The sequence below is a fragment of the Typopeltis vanoorti genome, chromosome 6 (assembly GCF_054136105.1).
Source record: "Typopeltis vanoorti isolate ZY-2024b chromosome 6, IOZ_Tvanoo_1.0, whole genome shotgun sequence".
In the NCBI taxonomy this organism is placed as follows: domain Eukaryota; kingdom Metazoa; phylum Arthropoda; class Arachnida; order Uropygi; family Thelyphonidae; genus Typopeltis; species Typopeltis vanoorti.
This window is the reverse complement of record NC_143554.1, coordinates 155148799-155172643: the sequence shown is the minus strand read 5'-3', so window position 1 is coordinate 155172643 and position 23845 is coordinate 155148799. Positions and strand designations below refer to the sequence as shown.

Below are 23845 nucleotides of genomic sequence, written 5' to 3'. Positions count from 1 at the left end.
TCTCATTTGTTCGATTCCACTATGGCCTCGGATACAGCACAAGTGGGCATCCAAACTGTATCTTTATTTGATAAAATTATTGTAATATTTGATTGAAGAATGAATGTGGACTGAATAAGTGCATTACTCAATCATCTACACAAATCGTACTCTTATTTGAAAAATATTTAAATATTGTTCAAATAAGCACAGAAAAATGTAGAAATTCTTTAGGGATAATAATGCAGCAACATCTATAATAGATAGAAAATACTTATATACGAAGGTAGAGAAAAAAATATACTTTTTATGGTAATATAAATTGTTTCTCATCTTCGAGGATATCCTCACTTATATTTTCCGATTTGTTTCCTTTTGGATCATACACTGTTTCCAATGCTAATAAAAATAACAAAAATTTAAAAGCTAATAGTAAACTAAGGAACGGTTGCACACCGATTCTTGATGTGAAGCATCCTTTTGGGGAAATATAAGTTTCTGAAGGGAAGCTTTGGTTACTTATATCTTTCCAGCGTCCACAATTGTAGATGTTGGAAAGATGTACCACCATCTTTGTCTAGATGCTTTTTAAAAGGTGCCTAGGTCTGGAATTGATATGATTCTGCAAACTTCCACATTCAAGAGTGATAACTCGGAGATTTTCTAGCTCTGAAGGAAATATCAGTCAATTGGTTTTATTTAAGGGTTTAATAAATGTATGAAAGAAAAATTTTACAAGCCTGTGACTGTATTTCTGCATTATATTTTATCATTATTTTAAGGTCTGTTGTCGATTAATAAAGATTAAAAATTAAGATTGCGCGACTCTGATTCATCCTCCTTACAGAAATTCTAGCAGTTTTCATTAGCAACATGCAAAGATAATGTCTGTCTGTTTGTCTTTGAGTTAAATGTACCAGACTGAATAAAGAACGCAAATTTTCAACAAAACAACTTTATTGGAATTGTGTTTTGCATTTTACAACGGTGAAATTATTATACGATTAGACAACTAAATATAATTTATAATAAAGATATTAACCCATTATCTTCTGTTTTCTGCACTTAAAAGGCAAACTCTTTCTGTAAATCCACAGACCCATGTTAGGACGAAAAACCAGAATTGTTGGTGCACACTCGGCAGTCGCTAGCAGTGCAATTATTCCAATGGGCAATGACTTCTTTCACCGACACGCAATGCGGAACTGGACAGGACTTCCCAACATCACATGATTTCACATGATTGAGGACATTTTTAATTTTTCTACAAAGAGGAATGGAGCAGTAATGCCCACTGGTCTCGTTGGCATTTTTTACACGCAAGCATTTATGAGAGTGAAGAGAAAGACGTAGAAAGGCGTTCAAACGATTTTCATTATCTGCATTTGATTCGGAAGATGTTTCTGATTCATTAGCTGCTAATATCTGATTGGATCCAGCTTCTAGTTTCTGAAAAATGCATGAAATATTAATATTAGTAATATTATTACTCTGCAATCTGATAAGACAAATTGAAACGACAGATGGATATCAAAAACCTTAATGATTTTGAAACGTTTGATTCTATCTCATCGTTAGCTATTTTAGAAGCCCGACAATCAGGGAAATTAAAAAAAAATTAACATACTTAGTACGAAGATACTGCGGATGACTGAATCTTTAAACTCATATAACCTATTAAAAGAGAACTTTACAATGAGATTTCATTTCATCTAAATTGTTTATAGCAGTCTTAGAATAAATAATTACATCTTTAGAATAAAATAAATAGTGGAATTATAGAAAATGAAGAGGTAAACCATCTGCAATTTGTTGATGACATTGTTCTTTTATGCAACTTAGCAGAAGAACCTCATGATAGCATCAATGAATTGAATGCATAAAGTAAAATTAAAGGACTAAATATACAAAAACAAAACAAAAATATGTACAACAAATACATAACCAAAAAAAAAAAAAAAAAATCAGTACATATGGAACACCAAGAAATTGATATCATAATTTCCAATCTTTACCTAGGGCAAATGATCAAAATAGAAAAATGATGCGACAAAAAAATGCCAACTCAACTTGGGTAGGTAGGTTTTGTAAAACACTCAAGGGGGAAAATCCTAATCTGCCTTAAAAGAAAACTATTTGACATTTCTATACTCCTGGTCATGATATATAGTAGTGAAACGTTGGCTATACCTAAAATTTAACCGACAAGTCGAGCGCTTCAAAGAGGAAAATGAAAAGATCACCGATTGGTCTTATCACAACAGATAGAAAGTACAATATTTAGGTTTCAGCCTCAGACCCAGATGAGAGACATTGTAATTGAAGAAAGAGGTAGAAATAGAGCTACAAGAAGACCAGAAACAGTGGACAGTGGACAGGAAATGACGGTTGATGATGACAGTTACTCTGAAAATATACGAATACTACGTACACAAAATTACATACTTCTGATTTTACCAAGCAGGCATGTGATTGTTTGGTGAATTCAATGGAATCTAAGCGAATAATTCGGATGAATGCACCCAACACAAATCTCCAGGTACTGCATGTGCTTCTATGAAACCAACAGTATGTACTGGACGAGATGGTTGTGGGAGTTTTTTAGTGAATGTTCTATTAATTGAAAACAGAAATAGTTCTATTGATTGAAAACAGAAAACATGAAGCTGTTTTTGAGGATACTATTAAAACTAAAATTATTTTTAAGCAAATGTCGTGATTTAACATTCAATGTAATTGAGTTACGGTTTCAAGAAATGTTGTCACATTTTAATATCTTTTTTAAGATGTTTATTTTAAATTAGATTATATTTAAATTAGATATTACATTATTTTTGATATCGTTTTTAATATTAAAATTTTCTTAATATTTTCAACCGAACAAAAACAGGAGATTTGGATGCGAAGCATGTTTCGGGAGTCTCTAGTCATAAAATTATTCACGAATAACTACTAAAATTATAAATTATTGTTATGTAATCAAAATAAACCTTTAGTTTCGTGGTAACTTCCAGGACGCTGGGCATACAGAAGAATTTAATGGACCTTTGTTTTTTAGCCGATTCCGGAGTTAGTCGACATTTGGCGCAGTGAGGCAGTGTTTTTTTTTTTTTTTTTTGTCTTGGAAGAAACTCGGTTTTAAACTGCACAAGTTAGAAAATTAGTTCCATAGAGCACACACGAGTACATACAAAGAAACATGAGTTATAGAGAGCATCAAACTATCCCATCTAGCACGCCGTGGGAATGCACTCAACCTCAGTGATAGTGAGAGTGCTCCTACTGATTTGCCAAATGCTAGGGTGAATGAGTAATACTATTCCATTTGAACAGGAAAATTCATTAGAAGTTTTATTATTATTATTATAATTAATATAAATGTTTTCATGAAATAATTAAAACACTTTGCCGGAAGGTTGCCCGAGTGGTTAGCTTACGAACTCTCCAATCAACGGGACGTACGATAAGTGCATTCCTACAGCGAATATCACCTTCTGGTATGAAACTACCACTCCTCTTACTGGAGGTCTGAAGTGGCCTGGAAAAAATTCCATCTTTGGGCTGTAGAACAATGTTTCCAGATTATCTAACCATTATTTCGTCTGCAGTATTAGTGCTAAGAGTATTTTGCGTGGGCCTAGGTCGAATTCTGTCTGGCATGAAGAATTTTAAATGACCTTTTTCACCTAAAGGTGAGATAGCATGTCTCATAAGGGGGTGGCAGGGATATTCTTCAATGAAACGCTAGTTTTTCACCTCGTAAAACGGATAAACCGGCCAGAACACATACACGCAGATATCATAACTTTAGCTGTTTCGAACAACAGCCTTTCAAATTTAAAAAAAAAAAAAATAAAATAATAATAATAATAATAATAATAATAACAAGGTGTCTATGTAACCTCGTGGTAGCTTCCATTCTAGATCACAGAAGAAAGACTTAACAGGCTGGAGTTTAGTCACCGACCATAGGAACTTTCATATTGTTTTCGCCTGGTTCCTAAGTCAGTCGAACTTTTCGCAGGTATACAGGGATTTTTGTCTCTTGAGAAACTTGGATTTTTAATCATCCACTCAGAAGGTGTACTACATAACATACACGAAATACCTAGAAATAAGGATATAAAAATAAATTAGAAACGTGAGATGGCAGCTGTATGCCATATTCTCACCAAAGTGGAAGAGATACACTCAAGAGAAAAGACCAGTTGAATCTCTTTGGGGAAAAAAAAAAAAGACGATTCGTTTTGTTTAATTACAGGATTAAATAGATAAATATTTAATTAAAGAAATAATAGTAAATTATTATAAATTTAATATTCTCGACAACACTACGCTGGAGACATAATCTAGTTTTATCATTCGATGCAGAATTTTCTGAAAGAAATTTCTGCATCGAGATATTTTTCGAGATACTTTGTGGAATGATGTTCCAAAGGTTACATACAGAGATGCAAGGATACTACCTATTTTTTATTTCTTTGAAACATTTATTACTATATCTCCCCCCCCCCCCACACACACACAGTAAAAAACAGAAATTACATTTCAGAAAACCTATAAAATAACTATACATGAAATATTTTGATTTATGAAACATGATATTATTTTAAGTAGCTATTATATTTAGGCCAAGACCGTGTTTGCTTTTAAACCAATTACAAGTGATTTAATAGAGTGCGTTTTATTTATAAACTGAAATTGATTTTTAATGACTTTTAAATTCGACTTTACAATTTTTAATCTCGAAAAATCTTCACATTTCCAATTTTTCGGGATTGCCAATGCATTGCACACGAATCTTCGAATTCTTCGGCCGGTAGTACTGATTCTACCACCTAAACTTTCTGGGTCATCGATGATGTAATATCTCTAGGAACAAATTTTAACTGTAATTTACCTTAATAACGAGAGGCGACAAATCATGCAGCAACCCATCAAGGGCAGTGTCAGTTGTCTTCATTCGGAGTTTCAGATCTTGATAATTCTTTCGAAGTTCCTGGAACAAAGTGCAAGTTTCTCAGTTGAGGTGAAGGATCAAAGTAAAACGAATATACTTGAAGAATATTTTAAAAAATGTACATGACAGAAATTGTCAACATGACTGACTAATATGATATTATAACTACCGAAACACATTATGCTCAACAAGAAGGTGTGTGCTAAGTAACGGAAGCCTACTCAGGACAATCGAGTGACCAGCATCACGTCGGTAAAAATAATTGATTGACTGTCCCTTGTCTACAACATTTTTACAATATGATTTGTAGCATGTCATCATTTTTTTTATCTCTAGCAATTTAAAAAATCCTTATAATGTTTAAAAGGGAGGACAAATGATGTTAATTTATCCACCAAAAGGTTTGAGCTTACTGTTTTTTACGTGGGAGTGCTCTCCGTCACAGTCTTCAATTTTTACTGCTTTTAGAATTTTTAAAACCTTTGCTTGCCTACTGGAGTATGGTGGATCAGCAGAGGACTAGTAGATGGCGAATTTTATGTTTGTGTTCATATAAACTGTCAGCAATGTCTGTCAGCGATGAAAAGTAAAGACGTAATTTTACTTTTCATCATTTCTGGTGTATACTATCAATGAGGTGGAGGTACAATTTAATTATTAAACATTGTTGCCAACCCATCAGAAGAGGGAGTATCTCTTAGTGATGACAGTTGCTTAAATTGATAGACAAGTAGGGTGGTCATGAAACAAAAGTCATTCTAAATATTCTTAGAAATATGAAATGCACACTCATGTATATGTTCTTAGAACAATGTAATGCACCCACTAACTCTCTGATTTAATCTTTGATTTAAAAGATATAAAATCGCTTAGCTAGTAATCAGGAGAGGATATCAAAAAAAAAAAAAAATCTCCGCGCATTCCTAATACCATCCGAGAAGTTAGAACTTAATTGAACTGCAGGTTGGCAGAGGAAGCTTCTCAAATTTAACTGAATTGTCTCAATGACAGCACTTCGCACCAATATTTGCGGATCATGTGGTTACTATCCAGGCATCAAGCGATTAAGATCAAAGATGAACAGCTTGTAGTATATGTCGGTTTTTGAGTTGACTACTGCACATAGGGATCTTGAGACACAAGAATCTCCTGAGATGCAGTGCTAAACCAAAGTACTCTTACAAATAAACTATAGGGATTCAGAAATAGCATGAAATGAAACACTGTCCCGAGTTCTTTGTAGGTGAAGCAAAAACCAGTCCGATAATTCAACTGAAAATATACTATGTCACTGGTTTTACTACTCACATAACCTATATTGTATACTTCGTGTTTCAACGCAACTCAAACTGTGAACGGAGTCACCTAATCTTCATTGAATCATTCAAACAGTTCACAGCACTATTTGACAACATTTCATATCAAAGGCAGGAACATTTAAAATTTCCTAAGAAAAATAAAGTGTATAAAACAATTTGATGATCGGTAAGATCGCTACATATATATAATAATACCATACATATTCTTATACATAATAAAATGGCACAAAAATAAAAATGTGACAAATAGTAAAATAAAATGTCCCTTCTTGCCTTGTAATAGCATTTCCGATTCCATAATGTTAAATTTCTAGAACAGAGATCCTTATAGGATAGTTGCCGATTAGAGGAACTTTTTCTAGGCATTTTTAGTACCGATTTTCCAAGTGAGTCGAGTCGATGTCTGGGGGATTTTAAATCAACGCTTGAACTCTCAATATTTTAGACAAGGGGTCGAGGTCGATAAATGTCTAGTGGTCAATAAACACCTAAAACGAATTTGAGTAACACCTAGCAAACATGCAACGCAAACTGGCTGATCGGCTGAGCCAACCAGGAATTAGAGCACCCTCTCCTCGATGAAGACATCCAGAACAGACACAATCAGGACTAGTTCGCATTTAACGCCCATAGCTATCAGAGTGGTGTTCATTGGCCTGATAACTTTGAATTTAACGTGTAATTTTTTTAAAGTTATAATGCCCATAATGGAGGCCCCTGATAGTAAGAAGTGCCGACAGTATTCGCAAAAGTATTTAATATTTGGATTTATACCATCATATATATATATATATATATATAATAGGCATTGTTTCAAATGAAATAATGATGCCTATGTGCCTATTATGTGAATTATTATTATTATTATGCCTATTAAAAGAATTATTATTTTTAAATTGAGAAAGTAATTATTGAGAACATTTATTCGTTTATTTAACATGATGATGGTCGATGAGGGATCAAGGATTCCATGAAGAGGTCAATGGTCTATAAAGTTTGCCGCACCCTGTTTACACTCTCTGTCCAAAAATAAACCGAACTTTTCGAAAATAGCAGAAACTAGTGGCGCCACCTATTGTACCTTTTTTTTGTTTGCGAAAGCGGCAATCTGAATTAGTGTTGTGTCAACTGTTTATGAGATTTGTTTCATTAGAAGCCGAGTTATAGTGCCAAGAGTGACAGAGTGTTTTGACGAACGGTCGGAAAATGAGTTTCAAACAGAAAGCTGCGATTGACTTGTGTTAAACTTGGTAACCGTTTTATCGAAACGCATCAAATGCTTCAAAAAGCATATGGTGATGAATGCTTATCCCGTACTCAACTTTACGAGTGTTTTAAGTGATTTCAAAGTGGTCGTGAGACGCTTGAAGACAACGAAAAGCCGGGTTGTCCAAAAACTCGACTGAGCGAAGTTAACATCCAAAAAGTGCGTGATTTCATCAAAGAAAACCCGAAATCGTCCGTGAGATTGATTGAATTTTTCTTTATGTGCATATAGTAACAGAATAAACTAAACGCATATCCTATCAAAACTTTAGAAAACGATATTTTATTTATTTTTTACTATATAAAGGAAAAGTTTTCGAAAAGCATATATCCATGGTGACATTTCACCTTCGAAATACTTTGCTCTCTCGCTCACACGTCTCTACAGCATATCGCAGCCACGTTGATTGACAGAAATCATTGTGTCTTGAGAGGAGAACGTTATGTTTGAGAAGAAATGTAACTCGTAAGGGAGAGGTTTAGTGAGCAGTGATGATGTTGTCACAATTAGAAAATTAATGATGTTCGTTTTAGCACTGTTATATGGCAACAGCCAGTCGATGTGCACAATACATAAGAAATGCTGAAAACAATTATAGCGAACAATTTGCTAGCATGTCATAAACTGGTATTGTGCCAAGTTTTCAAGAAGAGAAGTGAAAAGCATAACTCTAACAAACCTCGATGGTGTTTCTGGCACTCTTCATCTCCTTTTTCAGGTCTTCAATTTCTTCCTGTTTTTTCTAAAACGAAACGAAATAACCACCATTAAATACTGTAATAAAATTGTAAGCAATTCTTGTAGTAATAATCTGTCAAATGAACTTAATATTATCTCTAATATCAACTTACTGTTTCATAATGAAAGTCACTTAGAAGCGGGTTCAGCCAGAATACGGATGCAGAATTATCGCTGCATGGGTAATAATTCAAACACGAAAAATATATAGTTGCTATTAATAATGATCATAGTTTAAAAACAACAGAAAGAGAATACGATGAAGATTAATTAATTATCGAGCCTACACTCGCACAAGATGACAATGATGTACTCCATAATTTTAATAATTACCTTTCAAGGGGAGGGGGAATTTAATTTAAGATGAAGATGTGGTTTTAGATGATGCAAAGCCATGAAGAGTACAGCCGATATGTGGGAAGTGAATAAATTTGCAGTTCAACGTTGCAAAGTGTAACATTTTACAATTTCGAAAGCAAAATGGGCAAATGATTGCTAAAATTGTGATGAAATTCAATAATATGTAGCTTTACTGCTACACAGTCATGGTTCCCTTGTATAGATTGCATAGCGCAGATTTAGCAGCGATTTTAAGGGATGAGAATATGGTACAAAAGGATGAAGAGAGAGAGAGAATGAGTAAGGTTTTCTGTTCCCTAGAATGTTGGGTATGAAGAAGGATTGAAGAAATGCAGTTTATAGAGACTCGTAGATAGCAAATGGAAGGGAAATGTTTTTCACATAGAAGTTGATTGAGAGCTGTGGCCAAATTAATGTGGAACAGATTTTTTTTTATATTGAAGAGAGGGGCAGAACAAGATGACATTCCTGGAAGCTGTATAAGGGGGATGCCAGCAGGAAGTGAAAAGCAAGTTTTTTTTTTTTTTCTTTTTGAGTGGAGAGTGGTTGGTGAGCGGAAGACATTGTCTTAAAGTGTCGTCATCATCATCATCATCATACGTATCAAGGATTTAGGCCTAGCATGGCCTTAGAAGTCATCGTTGAATCGTTTAAGAGGACGTCCTGGTTTTCTTTTTCCTAATGGCTTGTACTTTAAGGCTTGTTTTGGTAATCTTTCTGTTTTTCTTAAAGTGTCGTCTGTGAGGAAATAGTTAATTAATTTAATAAAAGTTTAATGAAATAATAAAAAAAAAAAAAAAACTAGCCAGAAGGACACACTTAACAAGTATACTGGTCGCAATTCCAAACAGCATCACACAAAATTCCCAAAAGTGCTTCGGCACCATAGGCAGAAGAATGATCATGCCTTTGGAATGGAAAGATCCAGATTCGAATCTCGTCTAAGACGTAAGGAAGATATATAAGGTATTTTCAACCTGAAGTTGAATGAGTTGTCCCATAGTTGACTGCGGATTTAATTCCCGAAACATGAAATTTTACCTTCCGGAAAGTAGAAATGCATTATCAGATATAAAAGGCTAAGGAGATAGGATTAACTACTCACAGCATAAATTACTTTTATGAAAAATCTAAATCACTTCTCCGTCACAGGACACCAGATCATAATACGTTAAATCAGGATGGGGAAAATGCCTAAAGCTAAATAATGCACGGTCCTTCCAGATTTACGCTCGACGGTAGACCACAATCAACCTTGCAGGCGTTCGAAACCAAATCCGAAGGAATAAGGTGGTTAATTTTTATTCGCACAGTGTCAATGCTTGTGTATTGCGTGTATTCTTCTAGCCGATTTGCCTGTTTTGAGGGACAAAATACCCAAGTTTCCAGGAGAAAAACCCCTTCACCTCCACATTGACCTAATAATTCATCATCTGATTGAAATACCTGATAAAGGACCCTCAGGTTATAGGCGGAGTTCGAACGCGGGTTTTTCCAACACCAAAGGGCTCGTCTGAACCGAGATACAGAGGCTCGACAACAAACAATAATATACCATATAAAATATACTATAACTTATATTTTGTAACAGTCATTACATATAAACTTTTTCTATAAAATTCTATATCAATTGGTTATTGTTCACTCAAGACCAAAGCCGAACTCGGTTTAGATTTGAATAAGAATTCCCACTTAAAATTACATCAGACTTTTATAGGAAAAAAAACCCTCAACACTTGTTCATGACGAGGAGATACGAAATTCTATCGTTGTCAGTATGATAAATTAGTGTTACATGACGTGACTGAAGGAAAACATAAGGCGAATGTTATGAATGTCAGATGATGTCCAACAAGCGTGTCTGTTCGGAGTGGCCCTTATAAATAGTCCTCGCAACCTGGACCATTTATAAGGGCTTAATAAGAACGCTCATAAACAACAGAGAATGAACCAAAGTGTCTGCAGTATAAATATCTTCTGAATTTCAGTATTATTCTCCTTTAATTTCGACCATAGTTGGTGTAAAATAAAAACATAAGATATTCCCAACAGAGTCTATGTGAAACAGTCGGTATCGAAGATGCAGCCTGAGTTCGAATCCCACCTAGGACGCGAAGATCTATTAATTTCACATTGAAAGCAAGTTGGCCATTGTAACACGGACGTGTTAACTTGACTCAACCAATCATAAAAAAAAATCAACTAATGCCTTTTTATTCCCGTATATATAGGGAGCAGGCGAGGCCGTTTTTTTTAGCCCTATCTAACTTTTGGAGACTGAGTGGGCAGTTCAATCTCCACCAGTGGCGCACTCAGGATTTAATCTTGGAGGGGGCCGAGTACTCAAGATTTAATCTTGGGTGGGGGGGGATCGAGTTGAGTAGACAATTTGAGAATACACACCACGCATTGCATACGACCTATGACTGAGCATCTGCAGTGATCGCCAATACATGATACCCATGATCTCTGGCCCGCTCGGGCAAACAAAGTATTGCCCGGGCACTACTTTGTTCGCCTTGCGTTCACAACGGCCGTGATTCCCAAGAGCCAGAGGGTATTCCCACCTTATGTGAATGCTAATTCATAAGTAGTACAGAAATAGAAGACACGACACAACATAACTAATAATAATAATAAAAAATTAATTAGAAAAAGATTTTTGGAAATTTTTCTAGTCTTTTTTTCTGTTTGGAGGGCGCCAGGGCCCCTCGGTCCCCTCCCTGGGTGTGCCAATGATCTCCACTGGTACCAATCAGAGATAGCTGGCCCAAGGCTATCACTAATTAAGCTGCACACAGTGAAGAGTGACGGCTCAACAATTGCCACCATCTCGTGGTCCCTAACGCTAACACTCGTATTTAATGTCTGAAATAATGTGGGTGCTACGGTCGATTTTCTTGAGTTTACGGGACGAAAAACCCGAGTTTCCAGGAGAAAAAACCCGCTTGCCCGTGCCAGAGATCGATTAACTCGGGAACCAGTCGAAAAAAGGCTTAGAAAAATTTCCTCTAGTCACCGAGTAGACTCGAAATGAAGTCTTCTTTTGTGCGGTCAAGCGCCGTGGTATGCAAACGCCACATCCACTGAGCTACATTATTTCTCTGCTCAACCAATGAGCAGAGAATTAATAAAAAAACTTACAGACACATCACATAAAAGGTGATTGTATTTCTCTATTTCTCATGAGCATAAGATTTCTCAAAGGAGTATAGAAATTTAAGAACAAAAAAAATCAGCTAACGCCTTTTTATTCCCATACATAGGGAGTAGGCGAGGCCGTTTTAGCCCTATCTAACTTTTGGAGACTGAGTGCGCAGTTCAGTCTCCACTGGCAGCCAATCAGCGATAGCTGGCCCAAGGCTATCACTAATTAAGCGGCACGCACTGAAGAGAGACGGCTCAACAAGTGTCGCCATCTCGTAGTCCCTAACCCTAACACTCGTATTTAATGTCTGAAATAATGTTGGTTCTACGGTCGAATTTCTTGAGTTTACGGGACGAAAAACCCGAGTTTCTGGGAGAAAAAACCCGCTTGCCCTTGCCAAAGATCGATTAACTCGGGAACCGGTCGAAAACATGCTTAGAAAAATTTCTTCTAGTCGCCGAAAAGATTCGAAACCAAGAAGTCTTCCTTTGTGCGGTCAAGCACCGTGGCGTGCAAACGCCACATCCACTGAGCTACATAGACTCCTCCTTTCGGTTCTATTTGACACTATTTAAATATAATAAGTGATATTTCAGAAATTTGAATCTGTGAAATTTAAGAGAAAATAAGTTTCTGAACATGTAAATACAGTGCTGCATTTTTTTTATGAAAATAATTAAACTTTTAAATCTTATCATCTAACTTACCTTGAGAAGAACAGTAGATGCTTCTTCTCCACAATGCGAACAGGGACCGTTCTTAGAAATGCATTCTACTTTGTGTGCTTCTAAATTCATCTCTTTCACATCAGCATGGCAGATTGAACATTTGACGATTATGTGTCCACAGACTGCTATGTGATCCTGTTGGTAATTTATATGTGACTAATATTTTACTTATACCGCAAAACTGTTTTTTAGAAATGAAAAAGCTTAAAATGGAAACATCCAGAACTTGATTTTTTTCTTATTTACCTTTTTCAAATATTTTACTAAGGCAAATAATTAAATAACCATACATTTCCAGGATAAGTTAAATTCATTTATTTTACACACATAAATAGCAAATGGATAATATTTAGCAATAGTTATCACGTCTGAAGATTTAGAAGTCGAAAATGTGAAATTGTTATATCTGCAAATGTATGATTGGTAGATTAGAATAAATAAGAGAAACAATAACATATGATAGCAACACTATCGTGTGTCAGTAATGCAGATAAAGAATGTTTGTAGCAATGTGTTAGATGGCAGATCGTTTCGTCTGCAAGTCCCAGTGCACAGCAACAATTCTGATAGTAGAATTTTTAGAGCAGGTAGAACACGGCTAAATAGTTGACGAGATTAGATATAAGTTTGGTCCTACGAACCAGACCGGGAACAGCAAAGCACCCATAGTGAGTTATTCTTATGAATGAGATATTCTTCTTAGATATACTGTTCCACAATAGGGAAATAGTCAATTAAACACAACTTTAATCGAGCTTATATTTCTTCTCAGTCACTGAGACATCAATATGGAAACCATATTAACATTGTAAAAATACACGCAAAAATGCACAAAATAATAAGTAGAAAAATTAGACCGAAAGGCTAAAGTCCCATGAGGGGTATCCTCTGTGGATGCTGTTGGCTAACCTTAGTTGTTGGATGGGAGTCTAAAGAATTAGTTTCCTAAATCTTGGGAAGTTTAACACATCCACATTTATGGAGATTCAGTTGTTGTTTTTTAAAATCTGCTGTTGATTCTAAAAGGAATATTTCAATTCATGGTGAAGCATTGTATTTTTTTCCCCATTTGATTCTGTGCAAGGTATCCAAGACATGGTCAGCTAGATCTGACTGACCATGCTTATGGCGGCAGATGTATTTCTTATGTCCTTCAAGGCGGATGTTAGCATATCTCTCTGTTTGATCATATTATGATAAGTTGCAAGAAAAATGAACTTTTAAGTACCTGAAATAGAGAGAGGATGCAGAGGATTCTTGGGAGATCGGATGAGGGCAGTCAACTTCCGATGAGCTTTGAATGCACTGTAGAGACTGTACTGTTTTAAAGTTCTGGCTATTTTTTTCACGAAGTGCCTCTGATATAAGGCACAATGATGGAATTACTATAGTCTGCATGTTGGAGGAGATGGGAGGACCAATTGATGGGTTGGTCTTTTAGGCATTGTAATCATTGGATAACAAGGTCTGGTCAATAAAGGAGATTACAACTGTAAGGAAAGCCTGACCAGAGTATTGGAGGTTCTATTAACAAGGGTTTTGATAACACCATATTGTTGGTTTCTGTAAACTGAGAAAGAAGGTTTGTGGGAAGACGTATGATTAGAGTATCTAAAAAAAGCAGGCTATTATTATTTTCATTTTGTATAGTCAATTGGATGATGGCTGTTGAGATGAAGGAGGAAGGGATCTAATGTGTCTGATATGTGGCCAAATAGAGAACACTTCATCAATGTATCTAAGTCAAATAGTTAAGAATAACAGCATCCAGAACACGTTTTTCAAAATTCTTCATACAGAAAATTGGCTAGGAGGAACAGCGCATTACTATATCCTCAATCAGATTATAAATTGTATCTTTCCAAGTGAAGTAGTCAGAATGGATGATAAAATGTGTTGGAAGTTTTTTTTTTCACTTGGTTAGACTATAATAAATTTAGTTTGATCCTTTATCCAAGTGTATGCAAACAAACTTTGCGCCTGAATTATCTTCGGGACTGAGGGAACTCGTGGTAAAGGTGGACCAAGCTCTAATCACTCCGCGTCTTAGTATGTCCCATAATGACTTTGTTTGTTTGTCATAAACTTTGTTTGCTTACACTTGGATAAAGGATTAAACTAAATTTATTATAGGCTAACAAAGTGAAAAAAAAAAAAAACCTTCCAACATCATTCTCTAAATCCAGAGGAATTTAATAATAAGGTGAAACACCTTTTGGCAACTCGTATAGGTAAAGATGACTTCTTCATTTCTTCCACCTTGGTATCACCACCACTGGGTATGTCTCCCACTGACGAGACCTCAATATATGTCGAAACCGGGTAGTGGCCCTAGAAACTGGGTAGTGGCCCTTCCCTTAATGCATAGCATTATCGGCCTGTTTGGCCGAGTGGCTAGCGTATCGGCTCTCCAGCCAAAAGGCTGCAGGTTCAAATCCCGCGTGGGAATGGATGTTTGTGATTGTCTGTGAATATAATAATAGTGGTGGTCAGCGGTAGATGACGAAGGTAGTTGCGGCTGGTGGAGACGGAGAGTTGGAACCCTCCCTCGAAGAGTCTTTGGACTCCCTGGAGGTGTTATGTAATAATAATTATTATTAGTATACATGTCCGTAAGGAGATGTGCTTTCCATTATGGGAGATACTAAGACAAGGAGTGATGAAAGCTTGGTCCACCTTTACCACGAGTTGCCTCAGTCCTGAAGATACTTCAGGCGCAAACTTTGTTTGCATACACTTCGATAAAGGATTAAACTAAATTTATTATGGATGATAAAATTGAAAAGATCAACGATATCGGAGGGGAAAAACATTTTTCTTTAAAGTGTGAAAAAGAGGGATATTGGTAAAAAGAGAGGTGACTTCAAAGTTCCCCATAATATCATTATTGTTTAAAACTAAATTTTGGATTAAAATTTTCAAAAGAGTGGATGTTTTATATAAGAAGTAGAATGACCTTTAAGTGAGGGTTAAGTGTTTGGCTAAAGAGGGACAGTCAGTATCATCTATTATGGGACGGAGAGGATTATTAGGTTTTTAGGAATCCGTATATCCGGGGGAGGGGGATGGGAAGAAGCTACGGTTTGAGGTTTTTTTTTTAATATTTTAGGAGACCAAGATGTGACCTTTTTTAGAATCGTTTTTAATTTTTTTTTTTTTTTTTTGAGAATGGGTTGGATTATAATCCAGTGATGTATAAATAGTGTCGTCTATGAGCAACGAATTCATTTTTTGACTCTATTCACTAGCATTAATGACCACAATAACTCTTTTCGGCGCTAGTGATTATTATGCTACTGCCTTTGCATAATTTACGGAGCGCTGGGAGTTGGCTGTTACAGAGATTTCTTCTAGGCGACGAAACGTGAGAAAGGTTGTTTGCTACATGAAGACTGATATTGTTAGCGATTGTAGGAGGCAAGTTGCGGATAGCACGTTCTATATGCAGCATAAAGTTTAAAGATAGAACTCAATTGCAATAACAGCAGTATAATCATTATTTGAAACATTTTTATCGCACCTTGTTCATATTTTGAAGAGGATAACAAGAACATTAATTCAAATACACTCCCTATGCAAATGTTTCAACATTTATAACACTGTATATCACATCAGAATATCATTTAACACTGTTTGATGTGGGAACAAACAAATTCGGAGCACACTTACCAGAATATCCTTCCTGGAGAACTGAACTCCACAGTGCAAACAAGCTACTTTTTTTGCGGTACATTCCTGAGCGAGGTGACAGTCAAGACTATTCTTTGTCAACTTAGATTTACATAATGGACAGCTGACAACGGTCTTACCACAGGAACTCACATGTTTCTAGAAGAGATCACAAATACGGTGGATTTTAAAACTCTTAAGGAAATAGCATGAGAATTTCAATAATTTTAATGAATGCATATTTCGGGCTTAAATATTGGCTTAAGCCCATAAAAGAAAGAAACCGAATTATATTTAACCGAGTTAAATGCGTTCATTGTCCACTCTGTCTACCTTGCGGAAAGTAAAACTATATTGGAAGTGGTGTTTGCACTTCTCGTCAGCGCTAAACCGGTTGAAGAAAGAGAGCCGTGAGTTCGATTCTAGTCGCCGACTACTAGAAGAGTTTTTCGTAGCATTTTTTCCACCGGTTCCCTTGTTACTCGATCTCTGGCATTGGCCAGCCGTTTTTTTCTGCCGAAAACTCGGATTTTTTTTCCCGTAAACTCGAGAAAATCGACAGTAGAAGCCACACTATTTCAGACATTAGTGCTAGAGTTAGGGACCACGAGATGGAGGAACTTGTTAGCTGTCTCTTCACTGTGAGCTGCTTAAATCAGTAAGAGCCTTGGGCCAGCTATCTCTGATTGGCTATCATAAGGAAGTAGGCAAGGTCTACTCCCTTATAGGGAGTAGGCAAGGCCTACTCCCTATAAGGGAATAAAAGGTGTCAGCTGATTTTTGATATAAATCAGTATCGACAGTGCCCTTTAATAAGAACGTTTGAATTTGAATTTGAACCTGAGTTTGAATTTGAATTCTATCTAGGACGCGAAGAACCTTATAAGGACTTTGGATCATCTTATCCTTTGAGTGCAAAGAACGTTTACCTTTCAACTGAAGGTGACTTAGCCGAATTCATACGTTAGCAGGTGGCAGAGGTTTTTCCCTCCCCTAAACTCGTGTTGTGCATTCCGCAAAACAGGCAGAACGACCAGATGAATCAGACATAATAAACTGGAGCCATAATCTTAGTTGCTTTGGCCATAATTCTGACAACAATATCAGCTTGGGACATGCAGCTATCCACGTGCCGATTATTGTTTAGTTTCAGAGGATGTGAGGAGGAATTTGTCTTTTCAGTTTACTGTCGAAATAATCAACTATTTGAGATTTACTTAATTCCTTAATTTCTAAATTTATTTACTTACTTATTTAATTTTTTTAACTGCTGAAAGATGCAGTTTTTCCTTGCACTTCAAGAGTATAACATGATCGAAGTATTTCCAACCTGATGTAAATATCGTGCTATCCTCGTGAAAGCAAGTACATCGAAATTCTTTTGTTATTTGCTGAAGAGCTCTTCAAAAGAAAAAGAAACAAACAAACAAAAAAAAAACTACGGTTAATTGGATAGTATGTGAAGGTTACGCAAACAGGAGCAAGAAGTCATTGAGATTGGGATCATCTTGGATAGTGCATTGCCATATAGTACTGTTTCAATAAAACTACATTTTGTTAAAATCCCAATACTGGGGCAATTCCTCAAGTTGGAGCTTTTTTGTTACTGGTAGTTTAATACAGAACACGTATGTCTAAAGGTGTGAGAAAAAAAATTTTTTTTTTTTTTTCAAATATAAACTTTTTCACTCAACTAATTATTTTTCTTACTGTGAATCAAAACGAACTTTGTTAGTGTACAATATTAAATCTGATTAATTTCCAAACGTTGATTTAACAAAGTAGTCTGGGACAAACATTTTGAACTTAAGAATTTAGGTTCTAGACTAACATGCTAAATGCATCTGCACAGAAATGGATAATCATCAGAAAGAACCTCTCCGGCCACGAATTCGATCCTGTGGGGCACCATCAAGCTCATCGTAGTCCAAAATTATTACAAAATGAGTTAAATTTTGTAACAAGAAATTATTAATATTAATAAATATCTTCAGAGAAACAAATACACTATGTTGATAAAAGTATTTGGACGCTTTACATGCCATGCAAATTTGGATCCTACTACATGAAAATATTCAGATCATGTTGTGCAAGTCTGATAATCGAAGGTGTGATGTGCATGTTTTGCACTCTACGCAATGTCAAGATAGACAGAAAGACCACATCAGTGGTTTTTCTGTTCGTAACATTGCTACACGTCTCAGTATACCGAAATCCACCGTAGCTTATGTCATTAGCAGATCAAGAGTTGATAGTGCCACAGAAGGAAAACGCCCGAGATCGACGAGCTCCGTCTCTGAATGTACGAGTATCTCACAAGTCATCAGCGGCAAGCTTCGCAGTTAATCTGGAAAGTGCTTCAGGGATATCTGTCAGCACTCGAACTGTCCACAGAGAATTGCATGCCATTGGTTACTACGGCAGAGCTGCTGCGAACAAGCTACACGTCACTCCCCCAAACAACAAATGACGTTTGGACTGGTGTCTTTCACACCGTTCCTGAACTGTAGGAAAGGTTTCTGTGGATCGACAAATCACTTCCAAATGTTTCACTCTGATGGTCATATTTGGATCTGGAGATTATATCTGGGTAACGGTTCTGGTAGGACTGAATCATTCCAACAACTAAGTTTGGTGGAGGCTCGGTAGGGGTATGGTGTTTCAGTTGGATGGGACATGATCCATTGGTGGATGTGCCCCAAACTATGACGTCGGATGGCTCCCTGGACATCCTGGACAACTTCATGCTTCAGACGCTGTGGAAGTACTTCGACAGTGACCCTTGCTTGATTCAGCACGACAATGCCATACTGCACTGCGTGCTCGGATCTATTTTCCACAAAAGAACGTAGAAGCGTTGGACAGGCCGGCTCAGAGCCCACACTCCAACCCCATCGAACATCTTTGAAATGAATTAGAACTTTTGTCTACATGGTGTATATTCCATAGCAGAACAAAAAAAAAAAAAGACAGAGAATCACAAAAATACAGGAATCCTTTGTTTTGTCAAAATTAAACCACAGGGATCTAATTTATTTGTTAATATAGGAATTTGTGTATTACAATGATATGCAAATTGCGAACGATGCCATAAAACAATGATAATGTTGAATTTGTTAATAAATACCTAAATAAATAGTTTCCGTCTTGCTCAGCCTATCTGTACCAAGTTGAGTAGAAAAATGTATAATGGTAAGCAGGTATAATGGTAATACAAGTGTATAACTCATCGAACTCATAAAAAGGTGCACAGAATTCCAATTCATCCATCAGAATATGAAGCCAGACTGGTTGGCTGAGTGATTAGCGTACTAACTCTCCAACGAACAACCTGTGGCTTTGAATCCTGCTTGTGTGATGGCTGGTAGTAATTGTCTTCAAGAGGAAGATGGATTTCACCTTCAGTGTGGGGCCACCCCATGCTTATTGTGGTCTTGATGGCTTGAAAACGTTCAATGTTGGGTCAATTTATATATATATTTTTAATATATTTTAGGTGGGAGATGGATTTCATTGCTCGGTGTGAGACTGCCATCCCACTTATTGGAGGACTGGAAGTGGCTTGAATACCATGCTGTTTAGAGCAGGGTTTCCGAAACATATAATAAATAAATAATTTTTAAATTACTAAAAATAGTTAAAAATTAATAAAAAAAGAAATGAAAAAATCCTTAGTTTACCAATAGTACAAATTGTACTACACGTTTGCATATAACCTTTCCTGGGGCGGGAGGGGGTTGGATTAGAGAAAGTTCTTTTTATAATCATTCCATTAATCTCTCTCTCTCTCTCTCTCTCTCTCTCTCTCTCTCACACACACACACACACACACTCTGCCTTAGCTCACTTATTCACATATTGAACTTACGTCAAAATGTTGCCTGATGAATTTCTGTGAACAGTAAGAGCAAGTTTTGGTGTTCATACATCTAATCTCCATATGGTGATCCAGTCTTTTCTCTTTTATTAAGTCATCGCACTGCAGACAACTTTTGACAACATTACATTTATCTTGGTGGTCCTGGAAAAGAAAAAAAAATCGAAGTTTAGACATGGGCCAGCTATCTCTGATTGACTACTGGTGGAGATTGAACTTCCCGGTCAGTCTCCAAAAGCTAGATATGGTATAAAGGCCTCGCCTACTCCTTATTAGGGAATAAAAGGCGTTAGCTGATTTTTTTTGATCGATAAAATTATACATTTTGTATAATTCAAAATTACTTAAAAATAAAATATAATCTTCTTGTTTTGTTTCATGAAAAATATTGTTTATTATCGACAAAATTATTATATTATGAAATTATAAAATTAATTCAAAATTACTTAAAAATAAAATCCATTATCATAACTGCAATGATGTTCTAAAATAAAAACTATAACAAATGTTACTTCTTTAATTGTAATGTCCAAATATTTAAAGAGACAGAGTAAACACGATAAGCACTACGAACACTACTACTGGCGCAAACTGCATATAAACAACAGTGGAACTGAGCGACGGATAGTGCCGCACTACGCTAATAGCTCTCATCTCGCTATGACGTGCATATGCTTGTGCGCGTAGCAAATATACTAGATGCTATTAGCCTCCTTTGCGAGCAGCATCTAGTATATTTGCTACGCGCAATAATGTAGTATAGCAATGCCATACTACATTATATGGATATTATATGGATGACATAAATGGATATTTTAGTTGAGGGATGGATTATTCAAGTGCTACAAGATGTATTTTTATTATTTTTTTATACAAAATAAGAGAATTGTATAGGATTGTTGATGATAAAATTAAATATTACAAACAAATATAAATAAATTAATAAATATATTTATATTAAAAAAAAATCATCTAACGCCTTTTTATTCCCGTATGCGGGGAGTATGCGAGGCCATTTAGCCCTATCTAACTTTTGGAGACTGAGTGGGCAGTTCAATCTCCACTGGTACCAATCAGAGATAGATGGCCCAAGGCTATCACTAATTAAGCGGTACTCAGTGAAGAGAGACGGCTCAAATGTGTCGCCATCTCGTGGTCCCTAACCCTAACACACTATATTTAATGTCTGAAATAATGTGGGTTCTACGGTCGATTTTCTTGAGCTTACGGGACGAAAAAACCGAGTTTCCGGGAGGAAAAACCTGCTTGCCCGTGCCAGAGATCGACTAACTCTGGAACCGGTCGAAAAAAGGCTTAGAAAAATTTCCTCTAGTCGCCGACTAGACTCGAAACCAAGTCTTCCTTCGTGCGGCCAAGCGCCATGGTTGGCAAACGCTACATCCACTGAGCTACACAGGCTCTTATATATATATATATATCGAGAAAAATTAGGGGTGCTGCAGTTCCTATGCACGAGCCGCGCCTGATTACTATATTACTATAATAATATATTATGGTTCGAGAACATGTCTATTTAATATGAAACTCATCCACGGCACGTTGTAAGAGGTGTAATTGATTATTAATGTAGTGTATGATAATACCGTGACCGCTAAATCCCATATGGCATTCTCTGGAAGGTTTTGTCACTTTAGAGGGACGGGAAAAAAAAAAAAAAAACCTTAAGTTTCCGGGAGAGAAAACCTCCAATTCTGGCAAATCTATAAAGTCCTAGACCAGATTAGAACTCACGCCTTACCGCTCCAAGGGCAACATTATTAGCGTAGAAGCTACCATGCTCTAGAGATCTAATAATAAACTTTTTTTTTTTTTTTTTTTTGTTCATGAGACTTCAGGTCTAAATAAACAGTTCGGTGGTCTTATACGGCGCGATGCAATTCATTATAAAGACGAAAAACACAATCACAAATATACAGGAGAACTCACAGCCTATTGGTTATAAAGGGGCAACGCTACGCACTCAACCAATCAAGCTGGGGGGGGGGGGGGGGGCATAGTTCGAATTGGTCATTAAGCAGTGAAAATTACTTACGGCATCAAATTTTTTGTGACCAAATAATGTTGTGATACAGGATCAAGAATATTTGGTAATATTAGAATATTATTCAAATATTATTTGAGTAACATTTGTGTAATACACACACACACATACATTATTAGAAATATTAATTTCTCATTATGACAGATGACATAAATGGATATTTTTATTGAGGGACGGATTATTAAAAAAAAAAACTATCTTTTTTTTCAGTTAGGAACACAAAACTTATGCCCTTCGAAGAAATTTGATGAATAAATTAATTTCCCACTTGTGAGGTGCTGAGGCACAGGGAAAGTAAGCTGCCTATATGTTTATTTAAATACTATGGCATTGTAGAATTATTTGTTTTCTATGCACGTAATATAACTTACAGATAATTAAAACGGTACATACCTCTAACATCTTGCTTCGATAAATATTTTTAAGACAATAACGCCCTCTTGAAAATGCAAACAAATCATTTCAAATTATTATGTTTTTGTTCTTTTTTTTAGAAGAAATGCAGAAATAGAAATAAATAAATAACATAAAAATAACGACAGTAGTTAATTTAATATAATAAGTTAATACAGTATAATAAAAGCATTTCAATTTGGTGAAGTCAGATCAGATGCATATCGATTTTTTAACACATGAAAAATCAATCTTTAAATATAAATCATAATATCGAATGGGACAAGACTCTATGTAGGAGATTAATTCCTCTTTCGTCAGTTAAAGGAATGAATCATAGTAATTTTTTCTCATGGCATTCTCATAAGAACCAAGAATTGATCTAAATGGCATCTGGAAATATTTTATGACATCTCACACGCTAGATTTCAACTTCTCAGCTAATCATCTCCAAACAATTCTGGAGAACATGTCTAAGCATGTCCACTGTGTCCAAGTGTTTTCATTATTTATACTACACAGATTCGTGCAAGCTTCATTCTCTAACTTATAGTTTGCATTTGCTACTCTCACATTTATATTTGTTTTTACCCTGAACCGACACAAGTCGGTGCATTTTATTTTATCTTTGTATCATGTAATGATAAGAATACTAAAGTGAAAAGAATCATTTTTCTAAAAAGACAAAATCCTGCTTGTGTCTGTCACGTGGTGAGTGGAAATCAATGCTGCAATAAAGAAACTGACTACTTGTAACTCAATGGAAAGTGCTAGTCACTACTTCAAAATATTCTGAACACAACGAATATACGAACCTGAAGAAATAAGTTTGCAAATTCATCGAGCACTTAAATTTACATGTACTTGATATGCAAACATACTTTCCACTTATACTTTTATATGAAATAAAAGTATCTACGGATAGTTTTATTTCATAGCAAAGCCATAACAATCTGTTATGCCATTTTTAGGAAATGAGTGGATGGAGAAAAATAAAATAAAAAAGTAAACAAAACGAACAGCTTGTGTAGCTCAGTGGAAGTGATGTTTGTAGTTCTCAGCGCTAAACCGCCCGAAGATAAACTAATCACCGACTAGAGGAACTTTTTCTAAACCTTGATTTTTTATCTGTTCCCGAGTTAGTCGAATTCTGGCACGGGCAAGTAGTTTTTTTTTCTCCAGGAAACTGGGGTTTTTCGACCTGTAAACTGAAGAAAATCGGCTGTAGAACCCACACTATTTCAGACATTAAAAATATTGTGTTAGAGTCAGGGACTACCCAAATGGCGGCACTTGTTGAGCCGTCTCTTCATTGCTGGCTGCTTAAATTAGTGATACCATTCAG

General features: G+C 36.0%; 1 protein-coding gene across 1 annotated transcript; it reads right to left on the bottom strand.

The window, feature by feature from the left end:
• Positions 1–975: 975 nt before the first annotated feature.
• On the bottom strand, positions 976–8251 carry LOC150106123 (histone lysine acetyltransferase CREBBP-like). Its single transcript, XM_090393921.1, has 3 exons — positions 8205–8251; positions 4880–4978; positions 976–1428 (listed from the first exon to the last, which is right to left on the bottom strand). Exons 1-3 carry the CDS (start codon positions 8229–8231, stop codon positions 1084–1086), a joined length of 471 nt encoding a protein of 156 aa, XP_090250047.1. The 5' UTR covers positions 8232–8251; the 3' UTR covers positions 976–1083.
• Between the last annotated feature and the right edge of the window lie 15594 nt (positions 8252–23845).